General features: G+C 43.7%; 1 protein-coding gene across 1 annotated transcript in view; it reads left to right on the top strand.

The window, feature by feature from the left end:
• LOC121573591 (glycerophosphodiester phosphodiesterase domain-containing protein 5-like) overlaps window positions 1-15,184 on the top strand; it is a 49,404-nt gene extending 34,220 nt beyond the window's left edge. The window contains exons 14-17 of the mRNA XM_041885687.2: window positions 13,249-13,331; window positions 13,753-13,767; window positions 14,151-14,263; window positions 14,374-15,184. Coding sequence (XP_041741621.1) covers window positions 13,249-13,331; window positions 13,753-13,767; window positions 14,151-14,263; window positions 14,374-14,450 — 288 coding nt within the window. The 3' untranslated portion in view covers window positions 14,451-15,184. The remainder of the gene's footprint in view (window positions 1-13,248; window positions 13,332-13,752; window positions 13,768-14,150; window positions 14,264-14,373) is intronic.
• Window positions 15,185-22,076: the final 6,892 nt, after the last annotated feature.

Raw genomic sequence — 22,076 nt, 5'->3', positions numbered from 1 at the left:
CTGTGAATAATTTATTTGGGCTGCAATATAAGGTGCCGTTAACTAATGAACTTATCCTCTGCAGCAGAGGTAACTCTGGGACTTCCTTTCCTGTGACGGTCCTCATGAGAGCCAGTTTTATCATAGCGCTTGATGGTTTTTGCGACTGCACTTGAAGAAACTTTCAAAGTTCTTGACATTTTCCGAATTGACTGACCTTCATGTCTTAGTAATGGACTGTGGTTTCTCTTTGCTTATCTGAGCTGTTCTTGCCATAATATGGACTTGGTCTTTTACCAAATAGGGCTATCTTCTGTATACCACCCCTACCTTGTGTCATGACTCTCTCCTTGATGAGGATCAAAGGTGCCAGATCAGCTTGGCAAATGGCTGACAGATAGCCAGACCCCCCCTCTCTCCCACAGGAGAGGAGAAGAGGGAGTTGGGCCGGTTTTATGACTTAACAGCTGGTCATAAATAGTTTGCAGAAAAGGACTCCTTTTGGTCTCTAGTATGGGAAGAAATAAATATCTTTGTTACAGAGAGACTCTTGCCGCCTAAAATCTCTAACGTCAAAAGATTGGACATTGGAACATTATTCCTGACCTCCAAATGTTTGGCATGGTTGGTGGGGATCTATTGTTTATTATTTTGTGATGTCATTTAAGGATGGTGTCAATAAATAACTGTAACTCGGAAAGTGTATATATTCTATCTATCAAGTTTACATCTAAATGTTGTATAAAATATATGATTAAGTATGAGAGTATTTTGGTGAAGATAGGAATGTGATTTTAGTCTTCTAATGAGATAATAGTTTTTCACATATCCTTTGCACAGTAATTAGCCACGCCCCAAGTGCCATCAGAGATCGTGTCAGCAAGTAGGAACGCCCCTTTTACCCAGAGGCCATAAAAAGCCTTGAAAAACAAATCAACCTTTAGACCAGGAAGCGTGGAGCTATGGCTACATGGCTTAAAATGGTTGACACTCTACAGACAAGAAAACGTGAGATGGTAGTCCATACGTTTGAAATGGAGAAACTCTGAAACTCTCAATCTCTACACGAGAAGAAGACCACGCAATAGACCTTATCATATCAGTCTGCAGCTGTACAAGTATCTAGAACTTTCACTAAAGACACGAGTTGGGAAGGACAATCCCTCTCCGGCAACCGTTGGTACATCTGAAGTATCTATTCTAACGAACACTCCACTCGAAGACAAGCCGAGTCTCAACGAAGTGGGATAGGACACTCAAACCACTTTTTGAGAAAGTGGTTCAACAGAGAGATGACAATCAAGGACAGCTACGCGTAAATATGCATTGCATTACTTATCCAAATGAGCGGTGGTTTCCAAATGTAACAACTATAAGTTGAATCTCTGTCTCTCCCTTTCACTCTCTTTCTATTGATCCCTCCTTCCCCTAACCAAGCAGTCATACTATTGTTAGTCCAGTCCACTAGGGACCTGCTTTCATTGTATTAAGTTAGTAATCAATAACCTACAGTGGCTTGCGAAAGTATTCACTCCCCTTGGCATGTTTCCTATTTTGTTGCCTTACAACCTGGAATTAAAATATATTTTTTTGGGGTTTGTATCATTTGATTTACATAACATGCCTACCACTTTGAAGATGCAAAATATTTTTTTTGTGAAACAAACAAGAAATAACTATTCATGCATAGCTATTCACCCCCCAAAGTCAATACTTTGTAGAGCCACTTTTTGCAGCAATTACAGCTGCAAGTCTCTTGGGGTATGTCTCTCTAAACTTGGCACATCTAGCCACTGGGATTTTTGCCCATTCTTCAAGGCAAAACTGCTCCAGCTCCTGGAAGTTGGATGGGTTCCGCTGATGTACAGCAATCTTTAAGTCATACAACAGATTCTCAATTGGATTGAGATCTGGGCTTTGACTAGGCCATTCCAAGACATTTAAATGTTTCCCTGCCGATGAAAAACATCCCCACAGCATGATGCTGCCACCACCATGCTTCACTGTGGGGATGGTGTTCTCGGGGTGATGAGAGGTGTTGGGTTTGCGCCAGACATAGCGTTTTCCTTGATGGCCAAAAAGCTCAATTTTAGTCTCATCTGACCAGAGTACCTTCTTCCATATGTTTGGGGAGTCTCCCACATGCCTTTTGTCGAACACCAAACGTGTTTGCTTATTTTTTTCTTTAAGCAATGTTTTTTTTTCTGGCCACTCTTCCGTAAAGCCCAGCTCTGTGGAGTGTACGGCTTAAAGTGGTCCTATGGACAGATACTCCAATCTCCGCTGTGGAGCTTTGCAGCTCCTTCAGGGTTATCTTTGGTCTCTTTGTTGCCTCTCTGATTGATGCCCTCCTTGCCTGGTCCGTGAGTTGTAGTGGGCGGCCCTCTCTTGGCAGGTTTGTTGTGGTGCCATATTCTTTCAATTTTTTAATAATGGATTTAATGGTGCTCCGTGGGATGTTCAAAGTTTCTGATATTTTTTTACAACCCAACCCTGATCTGTACTTCTCCACAACTTTGTCCCTGACCTATTTGGAGAGCTCCTTGGTCTTCATGGTGCCGCTTGCTTGGTGGTGCCCCTTGCTTAGTGGTGTTGCAGACCTTTCAGAACAGGCGTATATATATACTGAGATCATGTGACAGATCATGTGACACTTAGATTGCACACAGGTGGACTTTATTTAACTATATGTATGAAAATGTATGCACTCACTAACTGTAAGTCGCTCTGGATAAGAGCGTCTGCTAAATGACAATTAGTTGTTTTATTTTTATGTGACTTCTGAAGGTAATTGGTTGCACCACTTTTCTGTTATCTATTTTGTTGAATTTTTTTCATTTCACTTCACCAAATTGGACTAGTTTGTGTATGTCCATTACATGAAATCCAAATAAAAATCCATTTAAATTACAGGTTGAAATGCAACAAAATAGGAAAAACGCCAAGGGGGATGAATACTTTTGCAAGGCACTGTATTCCGTGTGTGTGTGTGTGTGTGTGTTTATGTATTCTGTGTTATTATTTAGTTAGTTAGCAATACACAAATTGGCTTAATTATTTATTGACTAAGGTAAGGGTTCTTGCAGGTTCAAGGCTTATGTGACGTTCAGAATGAGACTGATGAGGTAATTATTTAATAAGTGACTGTTATCGATATATAACATATACAGTGGGGAAAAAAAGTATTTAGTCAGCCACCAATTGTGCAAGTTCTCCCACTTAAAAAGATGAGAGGCCTGTAATTTTCATCATAGGTACACGTCAACTATGACAGACAAATTGAGGAAAAAAATCCAGAAAATCAAATTGTAGGAATTTTTAATGAATTTATTTGCAAATTATGGTGGAAAATAAGTATTTGGTCACCTACAAACAAGCACGATTTCTGGCTCTCACAGACCTGTAACTTCTTCTTTAAGAGGCTCCTCTGTCCTCCACTCGTTACCTGTATTAATGGCACCTGTTTTAACTTGTTATCAGTATAAAAGACACCTGTCCACAACCTCAAACAGTCACACTCCAAACTCCACTATGGCCAAGACCAAAGAGCTGTCAAAGGACACCAGAAACAAAATTGTAGACCTGCACCAGGCTGGGAAGACTGAATCAGCAATAGGTAAGCAGCTTGGTTTGAATAAATCAACTGTGGGAGCAATTATTAGGAAATGGAAGACATACAAGACCACTGATAATCTCCCTCGATCTGGGGCTCCACGCAAGATCTCACCCCGTGGGGTCAAAATGATCACAAGAATGGTGAGCAAAAATCCCAGAACCACACGGGGGGGACCTAGTGAATGACCTGCAGAGAGCTGGGACCAAAGTAACAAAGCCTACCATCAGTAACACACTACGCCACCAGGGACTCAAATCCTGCAGTGCCAGACGTGTCCCCCTGCTTAAGCCAGTACATGTCCAGGCCCGTCTGAAGTTTGCTAGAGTGCATTTGGATGATCCAGAAGAGGATTGGGAGAATGTCATATGGTCAGATGAAACCAAAATAGAACTTTTTGGTAAAAACTCAACTCGTCGTGTTTGGAGGACAAAGAATGCTGAGTTGCATCCAAAGAACACCATACCTACTGTGAAGCATGGGGGTGGAAACATCATGCTTTGGGGCTGTTTTTCTGCAAAGGGACCAGGACGACTGATCCGTGTAAAGGAAAGAATGAATGGGGCCATGTATCGTGAGATTTTGAGTGAAAACCTCCTTCCATCAGCAAGGGCATTGAAGATGAAACGTGGCTGGGTCTTTCAGCATGACAATGATCCCAAACCCACCGCCCGGGCAACGAAGGAGTGGCTTCGTAAGAAGCATTTCAAGGTCCTGGAGTGGCCTAGCCAGTCTCCAGATCTCAACCCCATAGAAAATATTTGGAGGAGTTGAAAGTCTGTGTTGCCCAGCGACAGCCCCAAAACATCACTGCTCTAGAGGAGATCTGCATGGAGGAATGGGCCAAAATACCAGCAACAGTGTGTGAAAACCTTGTGAAGACTTACAGAAAACGTTTGACCTGTGTCATTGCCAACAAAGGGTATATAACAAAGTATTGAGAAACTTTTGTTATTGACCAAATACTTATTTTCCACCATAATTTGCAAATAAATTCATTAAAAATCCTACAATGTGATTTTCTGGAGAAAACAAATCTCATTTTGTCTGTCATAGTTTACGTGTACCTATAATGAAAATTACAGGCCTCTCTCATCTTTTTAAGTGGGAGAACTTGCACAATTGGTGGCTGACTAAATACTTTTTTTCCCCACTGTATATCTTCTAAGAATTTAATTTGGGAGATGGTAACTCGTTAAACAACTTCTTCCGTGGGGCCCCAAATTGCTAATGAGATAATTGTTACATGATTAATTTAATCGAGTGACAATTAAACATAGTTAGTTGATTCGATAAATCAGTCATCACATTAATGCAAGTCACCTCACAACACAACTGATTGGCTCAAACGCATTAAGATGGAAAGAAATTTCACAAATTAACTTTTAACAAGGCACAGCTGTTAATTGAAAGGCATTCCAGGTGACTACCTCATGATGCTGGTTGAGAGAATGCCAAGAGTGTGCAAAGCTGTCATCAAGGCAAAGGTTGGCTACTTTGAAGAATCTCAAATATAAAATATATTTTGATTTGTTTAACACTTTTTTTTGGGTTACTACATGATTCCATATGTTTTATTTCATAGTTTTGATGTCTTCACTATTATTCTACAATGTAGAAAATATTAAAAATAAAGAAAAACCTTTGAATGAGTAGGTGTGTCCAAACTTTTGACTGGTACTGAATATATACAGTGCCTTCGGAAAGTATTCAGACCCCTTGACCTTTTCCACATTTTGTTACGTTACAGGCTTATTCTAAAAATTATTCAATTAATTTTTTCCCTCATCAATCTACACACAATACCCCATAATGACAAAGCGAAAACAGGTTTTTAGAAATGTTTGCAAATGTATTACAAATAAAAAATAGATACCTTATGTACATACAGTGAGAGAAAAAGTATTTGATCCCCTGCTGATTTTGTACGTTTGCCCACTGACAAAGAAATGATCAGTCTATAATTTTAATGGTACAGTGAGGGGAAAAAAGTATTTGATCCTCTGCTGATTTTGTACCTTTGCCCACTGACAAAGACATGATCAGTCTATAATTTTAATGGTAGGTTTATTTGAACAGTGAGAGACAGAATAACAACAACAAAATCCAGAAAAATGCATGTCAAAAATGTTATAAATTGATTTGCATTTTAATTAGGAAAATAAGTATTTGACCCCTCTGCAAAACATGACTTAGTACTTGGTGGCAAAAACCTTGTTGGCAATCACAGAGGTCAGATGTTTCTTGTAGTTGGCCACCAGGTTTGCACACATCTCAGGAGGGATTTTGTCCCTCTCCTCTTTGCAGATCTTCTCCAAGTCATTAAGGTTTCGAGGCTGACGTTTGGCAACTCGAACCTTCAGCTCCCTCCACAGATTTTCTATGGGATTAAGGTCTGGAGAGTGGCTAGGCCACTCCAGGACCTTAATGTGCTTCTTCTTGAGCCACTCCTTTGTTGACTTGGCCGTGTGTTTTGGGTCATTGTCATGCTGGAATACCCATTTTCAATGCCCTGGCTGAGGTTCTCACCAAAGATTTGACGGTCCATCGTCCCTTTGATGCGGTGAAGTTGTCCTGTCCCCTTAGCAGAAAAACACCCCCAAAGCATAATGTTTCCACCTCCATGTTTGATGGTGGGGATGGTGTTCTTGGGGTCATAGGCATTATTCCTCCTCCTCCAAACACGGCGAGTTGAGTTGATGCCAAAGAGCTCGATTTTGGTCTCATCTGACCACAACACTTTCACCCAGTTCTCCTCTGAATCATTCAGATGTGCATTGGCAAACTTCAGACGGGCCTGTATATGTGCTTTCTTGAGCAGGGGGACCTTGCAGGCGCTGCAGGATTTCAGACCTTCACTGCATAGTGTGTTACCAATTGTTTTCTTGGTGACTATGGTCCCAGCTGCCTTGAGATCATTGACAAGATCCTCCCGTGCAATTCTGGGCTGATTCCTCACCGTTCTCATGATCATTGCAACTCCACGAGGTGAGATCTTGCATGGAGCCCCAGGCCGAGGGAGATTGACAGTTCTTTTGTGTTTCTTCCATTTGGGAATAATCGCACCAACTGTTGTCACCTTCTCACCAAGCTGCTTGGCGATGGTCTTGTAGCCCATTCCAGCCTTGTGTAGGTCTATAATATTGTCCCTGCCATCCTTGGAGAGCTCTTTGGTCTTGGCCATGGTGGAGAGTTTGGAATCTGATTCATTGATTGCTTCTGTGGACAAGTGTCTTTTATACAGGTAACAAGCTGAGATTAGGAGCACGCCCTTTAAGAGTGTGCTCCTAATCTCAGCTCGCTACCTGTATAAAAGACACCTGGGAGCCAGAAATATTTCTGATTGAGAGGGGGTCAAATACTTATTTCCCTCATTAAAATGTAAATCAATTTGTAACATTTTTGACATACGTTTTTCAGGATTTTTTTGTTGTAATTTTGTGTCTCACTGTTCAAATAAACCTACCATTAAAATTATAGACTAATAATTTCTTTGTCAGTGGGCAAACGTACAAAATCAGCAGGGGATCAAATACTTTTTTCCCTCACTGTAGGTTTATTTGAACAGTGAGAGACAGAATAACAACAACAAAAATCAAGAAAAACGCATTTAAAAAATGTTATAAATTGATTTGCATTTTAATGAGGGAAATAAGTATTTGACCCCCACTCAATCAGAAAGATTTCTGGCTCCCAGGTGTCTTTTATACAGGTAACGAGCTGAGATTAGGAGCACACTCTTAAAGGGAGTGCTCATAATCTCAGTTTGTTACCTGTATAAAAGACACCTGTCCACAGAAGCAATCAATCAATAAGATTCCAAACTCTCCACCATGGCCAAGACCAAAGAGCTCTCCAAGGATGTCAGGGACAAGATTGTAGACCTACACAAGGCTGGAATGGGCTACAAGACCATCACCAAGCAGCTTGGTGAGAAGGTGACAACAGTTGGTGCGATTATTCGCAAATGGAAGAAACACAAAATAACTGTCAATCTCCCTCGGCCTGGGGCTCCATGCAAGATCTCACCTTGTGGAGTTGCAATGATCATGAGAACGGTGAGGAATCAGCCCAGAACTACACGGGAGGATCTTGTCAATGATCTCAAGGCAGCTGGGACCATAGTCACCAAGAAAACAATTGGTAACACACTACGCCGTAAAGGACTGAAATCCTGCAGGTCCCCCTGCTCAAGAAAGCACAATAACAGGCCTGTCTGAAGTTTGCCAATGAACATCTGAATGATTCAGAGGAGAACTGGGTGATTGTGGTCAGATGAGACCAAAATCGAGCTCTTTGGTATCATCTCAACTCGCCGTGTTTGGAGGAGGAGGAATGCTGCCTATGACCCCAAGAACACCATCCCCACCGTCAAACATGGAGGTGGAAACATTATGCTTTGGGGGTGTTTTTCTGCTAAGGGGACAGGACAACTTCACCACATCAAAGGGATGATGGACGGCGCCATGTACCGTCAAATCTTGGGTGAGAACCTCCTTCCCTCAGCCAGGGCATTGAAAATGGGTCGTGGATTGGTATTCCAGCATGACAATGACCCAAAACACACGGCCAAGGCAACAAAGGAGTGGCTCAAGAAGAAGCACATTAAGGTCCTGGAGTGGCCTAGCCAGTCTCCAGACCTTAATCCCATAGAAAATCTGTGGAGGGAGCTGAAGGTTCGAGTTGCCAAACGTCAGCCTCGAAACCTTAATGACTTGGAGAAGATCTGCAAAGAGGAGTGGGACAAAATCCCTCCTGAGATGTGTGCAAACCTGGTGGCCAACTACAAGAAACGTCTGACCTCTGTGATTGCCAACAAGGGTTTTGCCACCAAGTACTAAGTCATGTTTTGCAGACGGGTCAAATTCTTATTTCCGTCATTAAAATGCAAATCAATTTATAACATTTTTGACATGCATTTTTCTGGATTTTGTTGTTGTTATTCTGTCTCTCACTGTTCAAATAAACCTACCATTAAAATTATAGACTGATCATGTCTTTGTCAGTGGGCAAACGTACAAAATCAGCAGGGGATCAAATACTTTTTTCCCTCACTGTAAGTATTCAGCTCCTTTGCCATGAGACTCGAAATTGAGCTCAGGTGCATCCTGTTTCCACTGATCATCCTTGAGATGTTTCTACAACTTGATTGGAGTCCACCTGTGATAAATTCAATTGATTGGACATGATTTGGAAAGGCACACACCTGTCTATATAAGGTCCCACAGTTGACAGTGCATGTCAGAGAAAAACCAAGCCATGAGGACGAAGGAATTGTCCGTAGAGCTCCGAGACAGGATTGTGTCAAGGCACAGATCTAAGGAAGGGTACCAAAACATTTCTGCAGCATTGAAGGTCCCCAGGAACACAGTGGCCTCCATCATTCTTAAATGAAAGATGTTAGGAACCACCAAGACTCTTCCTAGCGCTTGCTGCCCAGCCAAACTGAGCAATTGTGGGAGAAAGGCCTTGATCAGGGAGGTGACCAAGAACCTAATGGTCACTCTGACAGAGCTCTAGAGTACCTCTGTGGAGATGGGAGAACCTTCCAGAAGGATAACCATCCCTGCAGCAATCCATCACCAATCAGGCCTTTATGGTAGAGTGGCCAGCGGAAGCCACTCCTCAGTAAAAGGTGCATGACAGCCTGCTTGAAGTTTGCCAAAAGGCACCTAAAGATTCTCAGACCATGAGAAAAAAGATTCTCTGGTCTGATGAAACCAAGATTGAACTCTTTGGCCTCAATGCTAAGCGTCACGTCTGGAGGAAACCTGGCACCATCCCTACGGTGAAGCATGGTGGTGGCAGCATCATGCTGTGGGGATGTTTTTCAGTGGCAGGGACTGGGAGACTAGTCAGGATCAAGGGAAAGATGAACGGAGCAAAGTACAGAGAGATCCTTGATGAAAACCTGCTCCAGAGCACTCAGAACCTCAGACTGGGGCGAAGGTTCACCTTCCAACAGGACAATGACCCTAAGCACACAGCCAAGACAACGCAGGAGTGGCTTCGGGACAAGTCTCTGAATGTCCTTGAGTGGTCCAGCCAGAGCCTTGAACCCGATGGAACATCTCTGGAGAGACCTGAAAATAGCTGTGCTGCGACGCTCCCCATCCAACCTGACAGAGCTTGAGAGGGTCTGCAGGGAAGAATGGGAGAAACTCCCCATATACAGGTGTGCCAAGCAGGTAGCGTCATACCCAAGAAGTCTCGAGGCTGTAATCACTACCAAAGGTGCTTCAACAAAGTATTGAGTAAAGGGTGAATACTTATGTAAACGTGATATTTAAGTTTTTAGTTAAAAAAAATTATGTGTACAAATTTCTAAAAACCTGTTTTTGCTTTGTCATTATGGGGTATTGTGTGTAGATTGATGAGGAAAAAAACAATTTAATCAATTTTAGAATAAGGCTATAACTTAGCAAAATGTGGAAAAAGTCAAGGGGTCTGAATACTTTCCTAATGCACTGTATATCCCTCGATACTGACTTTGTTTATTGGTTGTGTGGTGCATTGGCACAGCAACCTGTTGGTGGAAAAGTTGTTGCATATATTTTATATAATAATAAACATGGCATCAAAATTAGGAAAATCTGATTTCCCCCTAGCTGATCGTTGTCTGCAGACGACTCTGATCGTAGTGTAATGAAACAGGCAGTGAGAGTGAGGTCGTCTATGGTGGTCGGCGAACCCTCAACCTTCTGGCCCGTAGCCCTGCGTGGCATCGACTGCACCACAAAAGCATGCTGAAGTGGCAAAGTTGATATCCACGTTTATAAACACACGGTCGCTACAGTTATTGTTATTTGTGGTCGTAAACATTATTTTGAGTGAATTCTTTGAAGGGGAAGTGTGTTCAATTTGTTTTACTGTACAAGGGCAGGGGTGTAATTATTTTATGACAGCTTGAGTTGGACCAGCCCCTCCCCCCAGTAAATTTAGATCTGTCCCTTATTAATGCACTATTTTCCTAATTGGGTAATTGAAACACGTCAACCACTACATTTTTATTCGATACTGTTGGTTTTTGGTATGACATCATTACGTCCAGCTGTTTTTATCAACAGAAGATAATTACATGGAAACACAGCCTAGCAGGCAATTGTCACATCTATTTTCTATGCAAACTTTCTAAATGTAAAAAAAAAATCACTGGACAAGTTAATGGAAACATACAGTGGGGAAAAAAGTATTTAGTCAGCCACCAATTGTGCAAGTTCTCCCACTTAAAAAGATGAGAGAGGCCTGTAATTTTCATCATAGGTACACGTCAACTATGACAGACAAAATGAGGAAAAACAATCCAGAAAATCACATTGTAGGATTTTTTATGAATTTATTTGCAAATTATGGTGGAAAATAAGTATTTGGTCAATAACAAAAGTTTCTCAATACTTTGTTATATACCCTTTGTTGGCAATGACACAGGTCAAACGTTTTCTGTAAGTCTTCACAAGGTTTTCACACACTGTTGCTGGTATTTTGGCCCATTCCTCCATGCAGATCTCCTCTAGAGCAGTGATGTTTTGGGGCTGTCGCTGGGCAACACGGACTATCAACTCCGTCCAAAGATTTTCTATGGGGTTGAGATCTGGAGACTGGCTAGGCCACTCCAGGACCTTGAAATGCTTCTTACGAAGCCACTCCTTTGTTGCCCGGGCGGTGTGTTTGGGATCATTGTCATGCTGAAAGACCCAGCCACGTTTCATCTTCAATGCCCTTGCTGATGGAAGGAGGTTTTCACTCAATATCTCACGATACATGGCCCCATTCATTCTTTCCTTTACACGGATCAGTCGTCCTGGTCCCTTTGCAGAAAAACAGCCCCAAAGCATGATGTTTCCACCCCCATGCTTCACAGTAGGTATGGTGTTCTTTGGATGCAACTCAGCATTCTTTGTCCTCCAAACACGACGAGTTGTATGTCTTCCATTTCCTAATAATTGCTCCCACAGTTGATTTCTTCAAACCAAGCTGCTTACCTATTGCAGATTCAGTCTTTCCAGCCTGGTGCAGGTCTACAATTTTGTTTCTGGTGTCCTTTGACGGCTCTTTGGTCTTGGCCATAGTGGAGTTTGGAGTGTGACTGTTTGAGGTTGTGGACAGGTGTCTTTTATACTGATAACAAGTTCAAACAGGTGCCATTAATACAGGTAACGAGTGGAGGACAGAGGAGCCTCTTAAAGAAGAAGTTACAGGTCTGTGAGAGCCAGAAATCTTGCTTGTTTGTAGGTGACCAAATACTTATTTTCCACCATAATCTGCAAATAAATTCATAAAAAATCCTACAATGTGATTTTCAGGATTTTTTTCCCTCAATTTGTCTGTCATAGTTGACGTGTACCTATGATGAAAATTACAGGCCTCTCTCATATTTTTAAGTGGGAGAACTTGCACAATTGGTGGCTGACTAAATACTTTTTTCCCCCACTGTAGGTAGTGAGTGTAGCCTACCGAATCGCATCGGTGAGAGAGCTGTTCATTTGGCTTCCTAATTTGCATAGGCTACTGGTAGGCCTAGACTTTTTACAGATTGTCTGCAGATAAATTATGAAAAAATTCGATGAAGATGGTGAATCATCACTGCAGGAACAATAGGTAGTGGAGAGCATAATTCTAGTCCAAATATGATAATTTGGGCCTTCAGGCATTAAAACAGAATTGAACAATGTTCAAAAATGTATTGACCTTAGTAGGGAATCAACTAAATCTATTGAAAAGGTATTCATTTGCCCAAGTTTATCATAAGACATGAACAGAATGCATCAGTGATTTTAATTTCCTGCAACTTTCTGACGAAGCAAGGAGAATGCCCGTCTGTGTGTGTGCAGTGCGCACATCTACCACTTTGTGTAGCCGTTAGCGATGATGCTAATGAAAACAGTCTTCTGCTAGATGGAAAGGCTTTCCCAAAAACCTGATCAATTAAATGTTAAATACAAAGTAGCCTATGCTTACCTGGCAGAATGATATCATGATTATATTAATCAATCCAGTGGGTATTTGTTTTAGTTTTTTTTCGATTTTTCCCAGACCTCAAAATGTGGTTTAAGCATTGTTGTGGACTTAGAACATCCAATTGTGTGGGTTTTCTATTAAAAAAAGTGGGAATAACGGAAACTTGGAAAAACAAAATCTGAAATTTATTTTTCAAGATAATTGTGGGCTATTTACTTCATTTTTCTGTTTTAATAAAATACATAATTTGAAGAACAAACATAATTGTGGCAATTCATATCTTGCAGTAAAACTGTAAATAAGACTTATCTCAAGAGAAGACAGGTTAAATGTTAAAAAGGTTTAATGTTCTCTTCCTTAGAAAATAGACCTGATCATATAGGCCTAGATAATATCAAAAACAACTAACAATACACTGAATTCATACATTTTCAGTAATTTAAATTGTAAAGCCATGTCTTTCTAAACAATACTACAACTGATTTTTTTTAATCTGGGAGGTATCTCGATAAAGTATTCAATAATTTTGCTGTGTATTTCAGATGGAATCGAGGCATTAGAATGTACCAGACGCCACCAAAATAAAGCTTCTTCTGCAAAAAATGTATGAGCGATACTGCAAGACGTATGTTTGTGTGGTGATGCTCCCATCTAGTGGTGGAGGATGTTGGTTCTCAGTGGCTGTCTTGTTGTTCCAGAGCCCAGATGAATACTGCTTGGTCTGGATCACCTCCGATCTAGTCTCCATCGCCATAGTTATAGGAATATTCATCTTTCAAAAGTAGGTACCCATTTTTTATTGAGATTCTATTATCAAACTTGATTTCCTTCTCATTTTGCTATCAGCAGTTGTATATTTGCAGCATACTTTATGTCTGCTCCACTGTAAACGTTTATCATAACTGTTGTGTAATGGTAGAGGTCTGACTCTACTTTGATCTCTGTGTGATGAGGTTTGTGCTGCATAGCATTCTGCATCTCAACTGACTCTTCTGCTCTTTCCCTTTCACTGCCCTGCCTTTCTGCTCTCTCGCTTTCTTTGTTTACTGTCTCTCATTCTTCTCCTCATCACTGTTTCCATTTCTCTCCTTCTCACTGTCTCTCATTTATTCCTTCCTCCTTCCTCTCTCTTTGCCTTGTTTGTCCTTTATTCTGCCTGATCTGCATGCTACGTTTCTCTGCTGCACTCTGGCATCTGTCAGCTATCACGTGATCAGGTAACCGAGGTGACTTCCCTGGCTCATGTTGCTTTCTTGTTTTCTGTCTTATCTGTCTTCTGTCCTTGTTCTTCTCTTGTGTCTCTAAAGCTCATGTACTCAGTGAACACTATAGGTTTCATTTTTCTTAATGTATTCATCATTTGTCAATGTTTATATCAATTCTAACCAGTAGAGGCTTCTGAGGGAAGGACAGCTCATAATAATGTCTGGAATGTAGTCAATGGAATGGTATTAAACACATCATAAACATGGTTTCCATGTGGTTAATACCACTCCGTTGACACCATTTCAGACATTATTATGAGCCGTCCTCTCCTCAGCAGCCTCCACTGATTCTAATGGTGTGTCTGACAGTGCTGTGCCTCTCTGTGCTGCACCAGGTGGAGGATGAGTGGCATGCAGAACTACAACCCAGAGCAGATCATGCTGAGTGCTGTGGCGCGCAGGCCCAGCCGGGATGTCAACATCATGAAGGAGAAGCTCATATTTTCAGGTACCAAAACGGTGTTGCCAGCGCCATGGTCGAACTAACCCACTTGACCTAATCAAGAATGGAAAAGAGTGAGGGTCAAAGTTGAACTCTTCTTTTCTCTCCTTTTTTAGAGGTAAGCAATGGAGTAACCAGTACAGATGAACATCTATATCCAGAGAATGGCTACGACATTGGGCAGTACAAGTGAGCTGTGTCTGTATACCTGGAGAATGGCCAGGACAATGGCCCGTTGATGAACTGTCTCTATACCCTGAGAATGGCTACGCCAATGTGCAGGAAGGATGAGTTTTCTCTGTACCTGTCTGAGCTGGTTGTGACAGCTACACTTATGACGGCATCACACGTTGACTGCAACAGACAGAATCACAATGGCTGCTATTGTAAACATGGATGTTTCTGCCAACATGTTGGAAATTTGAACTTTAAAGTTCTGAATGTTCAATATTTTGAAGACTGTTGACCTTCTTGCTGGAGTGACCTTTTTAGAAGTTGTATTTCTGGTTCTGACGGATCATGGGATGTTTTTTCTTCGCTAATTTGTTTATGTAGCAGAGGAGTTAAGTTTTTTTTTTTAGTTTAGTTTTTCTGTTATTTTATTTTCCCTCAGGGGATTTTCATGGTTTGGAGTTCTGAATTGTATGATATAAGACTGAAATCTCTAACATGCGTGTCCTCTCCTATCGATGTGTGAATTACATTTTGCATTATGGGAATGAACTTACACTGTTCTTGCATTGTGGTTATACAGGGATGCACATGAAGGGCATTCAATAGTCAAGATAGTCCATGTTGCAATCATATTTTCTCTGCCTCTTCTGTCATGCCATGATTGGTTTGCTTTAGGTTGAAGTTATATCTTTACAGTGGCTTGCGAAAGTATTCACCCCCCCTTGTCATTTTTCCTATTCTGTTGCCTTACAACCTGGAATTAAAATGGATTTTTGGGGGGTTTGTATCATTTGATTTACACAACATGCCTACCACTTTGAAGATGCAAAATATTTTTTCTTGTGAAACAAACAAGAAGACAAAAAAACAAGTCAATACTTTGTAGAGCCACCTTTTGCAGCAATTACAGCTGCAAGTCTCTTGGGGTATGTCTCTATAAGCTTGGCACATCTAGCCACTTAGATTTTTGCCCATTCTTCAAGGCAAAACTGCTGGTGTACAGCAATCTTTAAGTCATACCACAGATTATCAATTGGATTGAGGTCTGGGCTTTGACTAGGTCATTCCAAGACATTTTAAAGTTTCCCCTTAAACCACTCAAGTGTTGCTTTAGCAGTATGCTTAGGGTCATTGTCCTGCTGGAAGGTGAACCTCCGTCCCAGTCTCAAATCTCTGGAAAACTGAAACAGGTTTCCCTCAAGAATTTCCCTGTATTTAGCATCATCCATCATTCCTTCAATTCTGACCATTTTCCCAGTCCATGCTGATGAAAAACATCCCCACAGCATGATGCTGCCACCACCATGCTTCACTGTGGGGATGGTGTTCTCGGGGTGATGAGAGGTGTTGGGTTTGCGCCAGACATAGCGTTTTCCTTGATGGCCAAGAGTACCTTCTTCCATATGTTTGGGGAGTCTCCCACATGTCTTTTGGCAAACACCAAATGTGCTTATTTTTTTCTTTATGCAATGGCTTTTTTCTGGCCACTCTTCCGTAAAGCCCAGCTCTGGATTGTACGGCTTAAAGTGGTCCTATTGACAGATACTCCAATCTCTGCTGTGGAGCTTTGTAGCTCCTTCAGGGTTATCTTTGGTCTCTTTGTTGCCTCTCTGATTAATGCCCTCCTTGCCTGGTCCGTGGGTTTTGGTGGGCAGCCCTCTCTTGGCAGGTTTGTTGTGGTGCCATATTCTTTCCATTTTTTAACCCTCCCGTTGTCCTAGGGTCAAAATGACCCGCCACTGTGTTGAACCAACTTTATTTAATTTTTATATTTTTGGGATCATTTGTGAGAAGGAGGCAGTGAGACTTTAAAGAAAGTATCACTGCCTCCTTCTCACAAATGATCCAAAAAATATAATAATTAAATAAAGTTGGTTCAACACAGTGGCGGGTCATTTTGACCCTAGGACAACGGGAGGGTTAATAATGGATTTTATGGTGCTCCGTGGGATGTTCAAAGTTTCTGATATTTTTTTATAACCCAACCCTGATCTGTACTTCTCCACAACTTTGTCCCTGACCTGTTTGGAGAGCTCCTTGGTCTTCATGGTGCCGCTTGCTTGGTGGTGCCCCTTGCTTAGTGGTGTTGCGGACTCTGGGGCCTTTCAGAACATGTGTATATATACTGAGATCATGTGACAGATCATGTGACACTTAGATTACACACAGGTGGACTTTATTGAACTAGATCTTATTTAGGGGCTTCATAGCAAAGGGGGTGAATACATATGCACGCACCGTTATTTCTTTTATTATAATTTTTGGAAACAAGTTATTTTTTTAATTTCACTTCACCAATTTGGACTATTTTGTGTATATCCATTACATGAAATCCAAATAAAAATCCATTTAAATTACAGGTTGTAATGCAACAAAATAGGAAAAACGCCAAGGGGGATGAATACTTTTGCAAGGCACTGTATCTCTTCACGTGGCTGCCTTTTTGTAAAGTCGTTTCTGGTATGTTACAATAAGAGCCGGTCGCAGTAGCAGTGTTTTTCAATATTTATATTGTTACATGACACAAGTCCTATAAATAGTATTTCAGGTATGTAGATCATATGTGCAAACAAACCAATGGATGTGTCCCATTATCTTGGAGAAACACGACGGTGTAGCTGTACATCATTTATTGTGGATATTTCTTTTTTACCTCACTGTGCTAATTCTACTTATTGTAATATTTGTCACATTTTTTGTTGATATAAAAATCCATAATTGTGTGAAATGGCAAAACAAGCATATTTCTTAATTGTAGTGTTTCACTGATCTTGTCACGGTTCAGACAGACGACAAGAGGACCACAATTGCGTCACACCAGAAAGTTTATTTAAACTTAAGGGGAAAGGGATGTAGGGAGTGAGTGAAGGCTCCAGGGGTTATCCCGTCCGATGTGCTGGGTCTGTGCCTCCCCCCAGTGGCAGCGATGCGTCCGATGACGCCGGTGGTTGGTGGTCCAGAAGTCCTGGGGGGGGGGGAGGAAACACAGACACAACGGGGCGGATGAAAACAGGCAGAAGTACAGTTCAAGGGAAATCCAAATACGTTGTAGCAAGGCAGAAGGCTGGTCAGAGTTACCGGGGTCGAAGAGTAGTCAGGAGTCGTAATGGCAGGAAGCAGGTCTGGTTCTCCTGGGGCAGAAGAGTATCCAGGAATCAGGCAGGTCCGGGGTCACAAAACAAGGGTGAGCCAGAAGCGCGAGCACACAGGTTCGGGTGTGAGCTTTGCAGACGATCTGACAAAGGAGAGCTGAAAGACAGGGCTATAAATACTGGGAGAGGTTAGTGGGTAATGCAGCGCAGCTGGCAGAGTAATTAGAGCCGAGCAGAGCAGGGACAGGTGGAGCTAGTTAGGCTGAGTAGAGAGAGAGTGGTGAGCAGAGTGGAAACAACTTAAGGTGGTAACCCAGTGGAGTGAGAGGGCTCATGACAGAACCCCCCCAAGGGGACGGCCCCAGAAGTCCCAAGAGCAACACCACGCCGGGCGGGAGGAGGGGAGCCGGAGGAGGGCTAGAACTCCTCCGAACGGTCCGAGCGAACGTCCTCATCCTCGGAGGAAGCCGGAGGGCCGTGGTCGGGAGATGGGAGCAGGTCCCGAGACAGGATCAGGCACAGGACAGGAAGCCGAGCGGGCAGGACGGTTAGGGATCCCTCTGGGGCGGCCCCTACGGATTGCAGGTTGATCAGGATGCCGTTGGTGGAAAGCGGTGATGAGAGTCCTATCCACAATCCGACTAGCTGGCACCCAGGTCCTTTCCTCAGGTCCATAGCCCTCCCAGTCAATGAGGTACTGGAGACCCCTACCCTTCCGTCTGGACCGAAGCAGGCGGCGGACGGTGTAAACCAGACCACCATCGACGAGCCGTGGAGGAGGAGGACAAGGCGCAGCAGGGACCAGCGGACTCTCATGGACGGGCTTAATCTTAGACACATGGAAAGTGGGGTGCACCCTCAGGGAATTAGGCAGTTGGAGCCGGACAGCAGTAGGGCTAATCACTCTTATGATAGGGAATGGGCCAATGAACCGAGGTGCCAGCTTCTGCGACTCCACCCTGAGTGGCAGGTTCTTCGATGACAACCACACCCTTTGACCAACATGGTAGGTGGGAGCAGGAATTCTCCGACGGTTGGCCCCGGTAGTGTAGCTGGCAACGGATCTGAGGAGTGTGGCTCTAGCTTTGTTAAACACCTCTCTGAGACCATGGTAGCATTCTGGGACATTGGAGAGGTCAGGAGCGGAGTTAGTAGGTACTGGCCGAGGGGGTGAGTGCGGCAGCAAGCAGGCAGGTTCGGTGGCAGTCCTCTCCCCACTCCCTGATCACCCCGGTCACCCAGTCGAGCTGAGGGTTGTGCCGGCGGAGCCATGGGTAACCCAGGATGAGGGGTTGGCCTGGAGAGGGGGAGCAGGTGAAACTGGATAGTTTCTTGATGGTTTCCGGACAGACCCATCGAGACCGGGGCCGTGACATGAGTGACCGATCCGAGTAAGTGTCCGTCCAGTGCCCGGGCAGGAATAGGAGGTGTCAAACGGAGGTTCTCCAGTCCCAGTTGGCGTGCCAGCTTGATGTCCATTATGTTGGCTTCGGCGCCAGAATCCACCAGAGCAGCCAGGGTGTGAGTTGAGTCAGAGAGGCGGAGGTGAACTTGCAGCAGGGGTTTGCGGTCGGAGGACTGGATGGTCATTGAACTCAACCGGACTCCCCCTATGCCCGGTGAGCTTCGGCCCTTTAAAGGGCAGGTTACCACACGATGTCCGTCACCTCCACAATAGAGGCAGAGGCTTGAGGTGAAGCGTCGCTGGCGCTCTGCAGGAGTGAGAGAGGCTCGCCCAATCTCCATAGGCTCAGACTGATCAAGCTGACCTGGGTGAGTGGCAGTAGATGACAGGAACCCAGTCGGATCTCTCCGAATGCCGGTAGTAGGTGGACCTTGGCGCCCCCCTCTCACGGCGACGGGTCTGTATCCTTCTGTCGATCCTGACAGTCAGTGCGATGGCTTCATCAAGAGTGGAAGGCAGTTCCTGGGAGACCAACTCGTCCTTGATATAGTCAGCCAAACTATGGAAGAACGCGTCCACCAACGATGGTGTGTTCCAAGAACCTTCGTCTAGCCAGGGTTCGGAAGTCGATGGAATGGTCTGCGACTGTACGTCTGCCTTGTCGAATACTGAACAGTTCACGAGACGCCTCTGCGGTTGGTGAATCCAGGTCAAACACCTTCAGCATCTCCTCAGCAAACAGGTCGAAGGTTGCACATGCGGGGGTTTGACGTTCGAACTCTGCTGTTCCCCAGAGTCGAGCTCGGCCCGTCAGGTGAGTGATGGCATACCCAACCCTAGCCCCCTCCGTGGCGAAGGTCCTTGGCTGCAAGGAGAACTGAAGTCGGCAGCTAGTCAGGAATGGCCGGACCTGGGTAGAATCGCCGTTGAACCGCTCGGGGTTTCCAATCTTGGGTTCCGAGCAGCGGCTGCAATGACCGGGGCAGGTAACTCGGGGGCAGGGCTGGTGGGCAGACTGGCTGGGGTCAGGTTGGTGAGGAGTTGAATGATCATGGCGAGTTGTTGTTGCTGCTGCTGGGACTGCTGCTGGTGCTGCTGGAACTGCTGATGCTGTTGGTAGCCGGCCCGAAGCAGAGAGGTGATGTCGCCGCTCATGCGGCCTAGCTCTCTCTCAGTGTGTTCCAGGCGTAGCATGGCGGTGGGTTGCTCAGGTTCTTCGGTTTCCATGTCGGGGGAAGTGTGCGCTGAGTCCATAATGGTCAGATCGTACTGTCACGGTTCAGACAGACGACAAGAGGACCACAATTGCGTCACACCAGAAAGTTTATTTAAACTTAAGGGGAAAGGGATGTAGGGAGTGAGTGAAGGCTCCAGGGGTTATCCCGTCCGATGTGCTGGGTCTGTGCCTCCCCCAGTGGCAGCGATGCGTCCGATGACGCCGGTGGTTGGTGGTCCAGAAGTCCTGGGGGGAGGAAACACAGACACAACGGGCGGATGAAAACAGGCAGAAGTACAGTTCAAGGGAAATCCAAATACGTTGTAGCAAGGCAGAAGGCTGGTCAGAGTTACCGGGGTCGAAGAGTAGTCAGGAGTCGTAATGGCAGGAAGCAGGTCTGGTTCTCCTGGGGCAGAAGAGTATCCAGGAATCAGGCAGGTCCGGGGTCACAAAACAAGGGTGAGCCAGAAGCGCGAGCACACAGGTTCCGGGTGTGAGCTTTGCAGACGATCTGACAAAGGAGAGCTGAAAGACAGGGCTATAAATACTGGGAGAGGTTAGTGGGTAATGCAGCGCAGCTGGCAGAGTAATTAGAGCCGAGCAGAGCAGGGACAGGTGGAGCTAGTTAGGCTGAGTAGAGAGAGAGTGGTGAGCAGAGTGGAAACAACTTAAGGTGGTAACCCAGTGGAGTGAGAGGGCTCATGACAGATCTGTTTCTTGAGGATCCTGATTGTGCTATTATTCATCTATGAAACGTTTCTTCATTCATTACTAATGACACACCCATATCAACAGAATGGTCAAGTCCATTTAGTTCAGGATTATACATTTTGGAATGAGTAGGCCTGTGTTGGATAAGGCCCCATCCAGGATACATGGTGGTTGCTAAGGGACTTTGACAACACTGCCACCATGTGGACTCATGCTCTGAAGTAAGGACAGCGTGATGTACCTCTCAGATTTCCATCTCAAATCAATGACTTGCATTAATAAAGAATGTAAATGTATCCAAAGTGTGCTTATTTCATGCATATGCGAACTGTTAATAAGTTAATGCCGATTTATGCTTGATCCTGAAAATGCGGTCCAGAGGCTCCGTACGGATGTGGTGACGCAATTGCAGAGCCTCCGGAGGCATCGCCGGGCGCCTCCTACATTTTGTAACAATGCGGAGGGCTCCGTATAGCTCCGTATAGTCTGCATTGACATGTTTAAACACAAACTCACTTCCTTGACAACTTCCTTAACCAACAGCTCTGTTGGTATGAATGCTCTGACTTCTGCAGAGGCCGCATCGCAGTAAATGCTGTACGGCCAATGCAGACTCCGGAATGACCATAAATCGTCTTTTACTGTATTGTGAATAATTTTTACCAACCTCCTATAAATTGCCATACTTCTGCTGGTTGTTCTTCCCGTCGAAACTTCAGCAAAAAAATGTTTTGCCCTGTGTGCCATTCTCACCATAAATGATTTAACAGCTGCAGAAAATTATAATAATGTATTTTTGCAAAGAGATTTCATAGGTGTTTCAATAATACATTGGTGTAACAATTGCTAGAATGAAGGAGAGCATTCAAGAAACTGACAGTAAGCTACTAACTCTCAAATCACTTAAACAAAATGTTAAATAATACCATAAACCAATACTGTAAGATACAGTAGGAAAATCCTTTAAACCCTAATTTAATCAACAAGCTCTCACAGTCGCACATCAGAATTAGACGTTCATCCATGTTTCTCAAACATCAAACTTCAAAGTGTTTGGTTACTTCTCTGTATCGTTCCAAGGTTAAGTTTAGGTATTAACTCAGAATTCTTAAGGTTAGGCATTAACTCAGAATTCTTAAGGTTATGCATTAACGCCGAATGGTTAAGGTAAGGGTTAAGGTTAGGGATAGGCTTAAAACAAAAATATAAAAAAACAACTTT

The sequence above is a fragment of the Coregonus clupeaformis genome, chromosome 9 (assembly GCF_020615455.1).
Source record: "Coregonus clupeaformis isolate EN_2021a chromosome 9, ASM2061545v1, whole genome shotgun sequence".
Taxonomy (NCBI): Eukaryota; Metazoa; Chordata; class Actinopteri; order Salmoniformes; family Salmonidae; genus Coregonus; species Coregonus clupeaformis.
Note: the sequence above shows the minus strand (reverse complement) of the source record. Positions and strands in the feature narration are given on the sequence as shown.